The sequence below is a fragment of the Chiloscyllium plagiosum genome, chromosome 4, assembly GCF_004010195.1.
Source record: "Chiloscyllium plagiosum isolate BGI_BamShark_2017 chromosome 4, ASM401019v2, whole genome shotgun sequence".
Taxonomy (NCBI): domain Eukaryota; kingdom Metazoa; phylum Chordata; class Chondrichthyes; order Orectolobiformes; family Hemiscylliidae; genus Chiloscyllium; species Chiloscyllium plagiosum.
In genome coordinates, this window is record NC_057713.1 from 49,652,258 (window position 1) to 49,658,935 (window position 6,678).

General features: G+C 42.1%; 1 protein-coding gene across 8 annotated transcripts in view; it reads right to left on the minus strand.

Moving 5' to 3' along the window:
• Nucleotides 1-705, minus strand: part of si:dkey-181m9.8 (E3 ubiquitin-protein ligase RNF31) — a 72,539-nt gene extending 71,834 nt beyond the window's left edge. For 5 of the 8 annotated variants that reach the window (XM_043688177.1, XM_043688179.1, XM_043688174.1 and 2 more), the window contains exon 1: nucleotides 590-701. In XM_043688177.1, the coding sequence (XP_043544112.1) occupies nucleotides 590-646 (57 nt within the window). In that variant the 5' untranslated portion in view covers nucleotides 647-701. Of the gene's footprint in view, nucleotides 1-589 lie in introns of all 8 variants that reach the window. The other 3 variants (XM_043688178.1, XM_043688175.1, XM_043688181.1) reach the window with 2 other exon arrangements.
• Nucleotides 706-6,678: the final 5,973 nt, after the last annotated feature.

The window sequence follows — 6,678 nt, forward strand, 5'->3', positions numbered from 1 at the left end:
CTGACCCCAGTGCAATGTAAACAAGCGGTGCACCGTTACGCTGACCCCAGTATAATGTAAACAAGTGGTGCACCGTTACGCTGACTCCAGTGCAATGCTTATGCCCGAAACGTCGATTCTCCTGTTCCCTGGATGCTGCCTGACCTGCTGCGTTCTTCCAGCAACACATTTTCAGCTCCAGTGCAATGTAAGCAAGCGGTGCACCTAACGATGACCCCAGTACAATGTAAACAAGCGGTGCACCGTAACGCTGACCCCAGTACAATGTAAACAAGCAGTGCAATGTAACTCTGACCCTCGTACAATGTAAGTATCGGTGCGGAGTTACTCCGATCCCCGCTCAGCGTAAACAGCGGCACATGGAAACATAGACAGATAACACAAATGCTGGAAAAAACTCAGCAGGTCTGTCTGTAACTGTGGAGAGAAACTAGAGTTAACATTTCCGGACAGGCGACCGTGCTCAGACTGCGCCACTTGCCCGCTCTCCGCCACCAGCCGCAGTGCCGGTTCTCTGTGCCCCGGGACGGTACTGGGCACTCTGCTGTGGCGGAAGGGGTTGTTGTGGACCGGGCCCGACTCGGCTCACCTCGATCAGGCTGCGGTTTAATAGATTTCCCGATGCACTCATGATTCCCCCACCCATAGACAATCCTGTTGCTTTTCTGAACGAGTACAGTCATCTGCATGGAACGTGATGACGCAGCGCACCGTCGAACACGTGACTGTAATTGACAATCTGTCGTGAAATGGATACAGCCCGGTCACGTGAGCGCTCTGACAGCTGCCTCCCTCCACTGGGTCTGTTCTCCCCACAGCAGAATAGGTTCAGGCTGTATTTACTTAAAGCCCATTATCAGAATGAAACACTTGTGGGCACAGTCGTGGGTTGGCTAACGGATGTCTTAGATTTAACGTTAAAAATCACATAACACCAGGGCGTAGTCCAACAGTTTATTTGGAAGTACAAGCTTTCTCGTACAATGTAGTACACGGACTTCAGCAGTTGAAGAATGTAGCTCACTACCATCTTCTAAAGGGCAACTCAGGAAAGCTTGTACTTCCAAATAAACCTGTTAGACTACGATCTGGTGTTGTGTGATTTTTAACTTTTTCCACCCCAGTCCAACACCAGCACCTCCACATCATAGATTTAAGGCAAAATTAGGCAAAAGAATCAGAGCCGACCCAAAGAGAAACCGTTTTTAACTGTTTGTTGCCATTCTGCTTCAGAATGTGGGAAAATAGTCTCAGATTGAACTGGGATAAAATACTCGAGACCGGAGTATTTCAACAAGGTGACACAGTGTGGTTGGATTGAAAGATGTTTTGTATCATTCTGTGGTTCTGTCACCACAATTAAACGTGTGTGACAGGAGCCATGTGCAAGATGTAACACAAGACGTACAGACACAAGAAAAACACTGTAAGACAATAGAAAGGTAAAAGATTTAATAGGGGTGCACAATCAGAGGGACCTGGCTATATTATCGTAGATGCCAGGACAGGCAGAGACTGTCAATAAAACATATAGTAGCCTCGGGTTTTTTGAGGTATAGAGCACAAATGCAAGGAGTTTTTATTATAACCTCACTTGTGGGATGTGAACATCATTGGCTAGGCCAGCCTTTATTGCCTGTCTTAAGTTGCCCTTGAGAAGGTGGTGATGAACTCACAGCTGGTGATGTTCCCATGTATCTGTTGCCCGTTTCCTTGTAGATGAGAGCGATTGTGGATTTGCTATCTGAGGATCTTTGGTGAATTTCTGACTGTATCTTGTCGATTGTACATACTGAGTGTGGTGGTGGAGTGATTGATTATAGATTGTTGCCAAACAAGCTAGGTGCTTTATCCCTGACAATGTCAAGTTTCTTGAGTGTTGTTGGAACTGCACCCATCCAGGTAAGTGGGAAGTATTCCATCGAACTTCTGACTTGTGCCTTGTTGGTGCTGGACAGGTTTTGGGGAGTCACGAATTGATTTACTTGCTGCAGCATTCCTAGCCTCTGACCTGCTCTTGTAGTCAGAACTTGTACAAGACACTTCGAAACCTTAACTGATGCATTGCGGACAATTCTGGGAAACACATTATTGGAAGAATATGAACACATTGGAAGTCTGGGGGAAGCAATTTACAAGAATGGTTCCGGGGACCAGGAACTTTTGAGTTATGAAGATAGTTTTAAGAAACTGGGACTATTCTCTTTGGACAGAAGGTGGCAAAGGAGTTATGATAGAGGTTTTCAAAATGGGTGGACTAGATATAGTGGATGGGGAGAAACTATTCCTGCTTCTAAGAAGGGTCAAGAACTAGAGGGCTCAGCTTTTAAATGATTTACAATAGAAATAAGTGTGAAATAAGAGAGAACCTTTCATAGTGCAAGTACTTAGGGTGTGGAATGCACAGCCTAGAAGTGTAGTGGAGGCAGGTCCAATTAATTCATTCTAAAGTTTATTGAATGATTATTTGGATCAAAACAAGATACAAGGATATGGGGAAACAGCAGAAGATTGGCACTCGATTATTTGAAGAGCTGGGTGCAGACAAGATGGGCCAAATAATTTCCTTCTGCACCTCAATACTTATCTGATTCTGTGAAAACTATATGATAAATGTTTAATAAAAATACTATACTGCAGATACTGGACACCTGAAATAAAAACAGGATTTTACCAAGAAACCTGTAGATCTGGCACTACCTGTGGAGAAATAATCATGTCTAATATAACTTCTGAGAAGTGCCAGTTCTGCATCTCATTCTTTGCTGTAAAGCACCTCCTTCAAACACATTTCTTTCATCAAATTATTCCCTCCTAAAAACTCAAAAGCAATATTAAAATACTGCAGGTGCTGAATATCTGAAGTAAGAACAGAGACAGCTGAAATACTCAGGAGGTTAGGCACCATCTGTGAATTGATCAATATTGATCATGTTTTACATTACACAACTTTTGGCAGAATGGATTCTGAGGTCAACAAATAAATGCCAACTCTGGTTCTTGGTTAACAGATGCTGTATATTTCCTCCAAATATTGCTTCTGACTTCATACTGGTTTTGTGATGAAGTCTTTATATCCAAAACTGTTATGTAAATGCCACTCAACTCCATTTCTTGTCATTATATTGCCATGGGTTTCCCATTTCAATCATATCCTTGTTGCATGCAAGATTTCAATTAGTTGAACAATGGCTCATTTTTAGATCTTCAAACCAATGTAATTTAGCCACTCCCAAGACCCATAATTCAGAATTAAATAATACATTGCAGAGTCCTTGACTTTAACCCAATGGAGGTTAAACAGAAACAGTTTCTATGCAGTAACTTTTATGCATGTCCATATATTGGAGAAAGTATTTTGTTCTTTATAGAAACTATTGATCTCATTAGGAACTGCAGAAAGTTAATTAACTATTTGGGCCTGTTCTGTCTTTTAGAGTTATACAGCATGAAAACAGACCCTTTGGTCCAATTCGTCCATGCCAACTAGATATCCTAAATAATCTAGTCCTATTTGCCCATATTCCTCTCAACTCTTCCTATTCATGTGTCCATCCAGATGCCTTTTAAATGTTGTAATTGTACTCCACAACTTCCTCTGGCAGCTCATTTAATATACACACCTCTGCATGACAAAGTTGCCCCTTAGGTACCTTTTAAATCTTTCCTCTCTCATTCTAAACCTTTACTGTCTAGTTTTGGACTCTGCCAACCTGGGGAAAATACCTTATCTATTCACCTTATCCATGTTCCTCATAATTTTATGAACCCCAATAAGGTCACCCCTCAGCCTCCTATGCTCCAGTGAAAATAGCCTATTCAGCTCTCCCTATAGCTCAAACTTTCCAACCCTGGCAACATCCTTGTTAATCTTTTCTGAATGCTTTCAAGTTTCACAACATCCTTCCGAAGCGAGGAGACCAAATTTACACACAGTATTCCAAAAGTGATCTAAGCAATATCCTGTACAGCTGCAACATGACCTCCCAAACTCCTATACTCAATGCACTGACCAATAAAGGCAAGCACACCAAATGCTACCATAACTATCCTGTCAACCTGTGACTCTACTTCCAAGAAACTATGAACCTGCACTCAAAGGTCTCTTTGTTCAGCAGCACTTCCCAGGACCTCACCATTAAGTGTATAAGTCTTGCGCTGATTTGTCTTTCCAAAATATATCATTGGATAAACATGGATGAAAATGGAGTAGTGTAGGATAGATAGGCTTCAGATTGGTTCCACAGATTGGTCAGCACAACATCAAGGGCAAAAGGGACAGTACTGCGCTGTAATGTTCTATATTCTATGTTCTAAAATGCAGCCCCTCACATTTATCTAAATTAAACTCTATCTGCCACTCCTCAGTCTATGGGCCCATCTGATCAAGATCCCATTGTACTCTGAGGTAACCTTTTTGGCTGCCCACTACACCAATTTTGGTGTCATCTGCAAAATTATTAACCATACCTGCTATGTTTACATCCAAATCATTTATTCAACTCAGTGGATCCTTGCGGCACACCACAGGCCACAGTCTGAAAAGCAACCCTCTACCACCACCTTCTAGCAGTTCTGTATCCAAATGGCTAGTTTTTCCTGTATTCCTCAAGATCGAACCTTGCTAACCAGTCTACCATGTGGAACTTAGTCGAATGCCTTATTGCATCACTCTGCCCACATCAATCCTCTTCATTACTTCTTCAAAAAACTTAATTAATTAGTGAGACACGATTTCCCACACACAAAGCCATGTTGACTATCCCTAATCAGTCCTTGCTTTTCCAAATACATATAAATCCAGTCCTTCAGGATCCCTCAAACAACTTACCCATCACTCATTTCAGGCTCACCAGTCTACAGTTCCCTCTCTTTTCCTTACCACCTCTCTTAAATAAATACATGTAAATACTGTCCCTCAGGATCCCCTCCAACAACTTGCCCACTACTGATGTCAGGCTCACTGGTCAATAGTTCCCTTACTTTACCTTACCAGTGTTCTTAAATGGTTGTACCATGTTAGCCAACCTTCAGTCTTCTGGCATTTCACCCGAGGCTATCCATGATCCAAATAGCAAAGGGCCCAGCAATTACTTCACTATTTTAACACAAAGTTCTAGGTTACATCTGATCAGGTCCAGGGGATTTATCCATCTTTATGTGTTTTACAATGTCCAACACCTCCTCCTCTATAACATGGTCATTTTTCAAGATGTTGCTATGTATTTCTCCAAGTCATCTTGCTTCTATATCCTTCTCTCCAGTAGACCCTGATGCAAAATATTTGTTTAATATCTCTCCCATTCCTGGGGTTCCTTGCTGATCTTCAAGGGGCCTTATTCTCTTCCTAGTTACCCTTCTGTTTTTAACATATTAATACAATACTTTTGGATTCTCCTTAACCTGATTTGCCAAAGCTATCTCATGTCCCCTTTGTGCACTCCTGATTTCCCGCCTAAGAGTACTGCTACTGCCTTTATACCCATCTCAGGATTCACTCAATCCCTGCTGTCTATACCTGACATACGCTTCCTTCTTTATCTAGACCAAAACTTCATTCTTTTAATTCAATTTATTGATAATCTGCACTAATGTCTTCATGTTCTAGGATTTGAACTATATCTCTCAACTCCCCTATCTAAAAGAAATCTTGAAATCTCCAAAAGTTCCAGTATCCACAACATTGACCAAAGATTGGTGTTAGGATTCCTTTGTTTCCTGATATTTATTCATGATTTGGGCTTTGCTGTTTAGGGCAAAACTTCAAAACTTCCGGATGACATACACATTGTACTCTTCATAGATGACAATGCTTTAACGGGAAGGACATAAAAAGCTTGGTAGCAAGTGCAGACAATTGGCTTGATGCAGAGAAATGTAAAGTCATTCATTGGAAGAACCTGGATAATATTTGTAAAGGAACAGGAGTGGATGAACCTGGGCATATATATGTGCACCAATCATTGAAGATGTCAAGATGTTTGAAAGTGTTTTTAATAAACTGTAGGGGATCCTAGGCTTTATAAACAGGGGCATGGAGTACAAGAGCAAAGATGAGAATAGGGTCCCTCACAGATCAGGCCCTTTCCTGAAGAAGGGCCTGTGCCCGAAACGTCGAATCTCCTGTTCCCTGGATGCTGCCTGACCTGCTGTGCTGTTCCAGCAATAAAGTTTCAACCCTCACAGATCAGCAAGGCAGCCTTTGTGTGGAGCCGCAGGAGATGGAGGAGATACTAAACGAGTATGTTGCATCAGTGTTTACTGTGGAGATGGGCATGGAAGATATAGAATGTAGGGAAATAGATGGTGACATTTTGAAAAATGTCTATATTACAGAGGAGGAAGTGCTGGATGCTGGATGCATAATGGTCGATAAATCCCCAGGACCTGATCAGGTGTACCTTCTGTGGGAAGCTAGGGATATGATTGCTGGGCCTCTTGCTAAGATATTTGTATCATCAATAGACACAGGTGAGGTGCCAGCAGACTAAAGATTGGTTAACGCAGTGCCACTGTTTAAGAATGGCGGTAAGGAAAAGCCAGGGAACTACAGACCAGTGAGCCTGACGTCGATAGTGGGAAAGTTATTGGAGGGAATCCTGAGGGATAGAATGTACATGTATTTGGAAAGGCAAGGACTGATTAGGGATAGTCAGCATGGCTTTGTGCGTGGGAAAC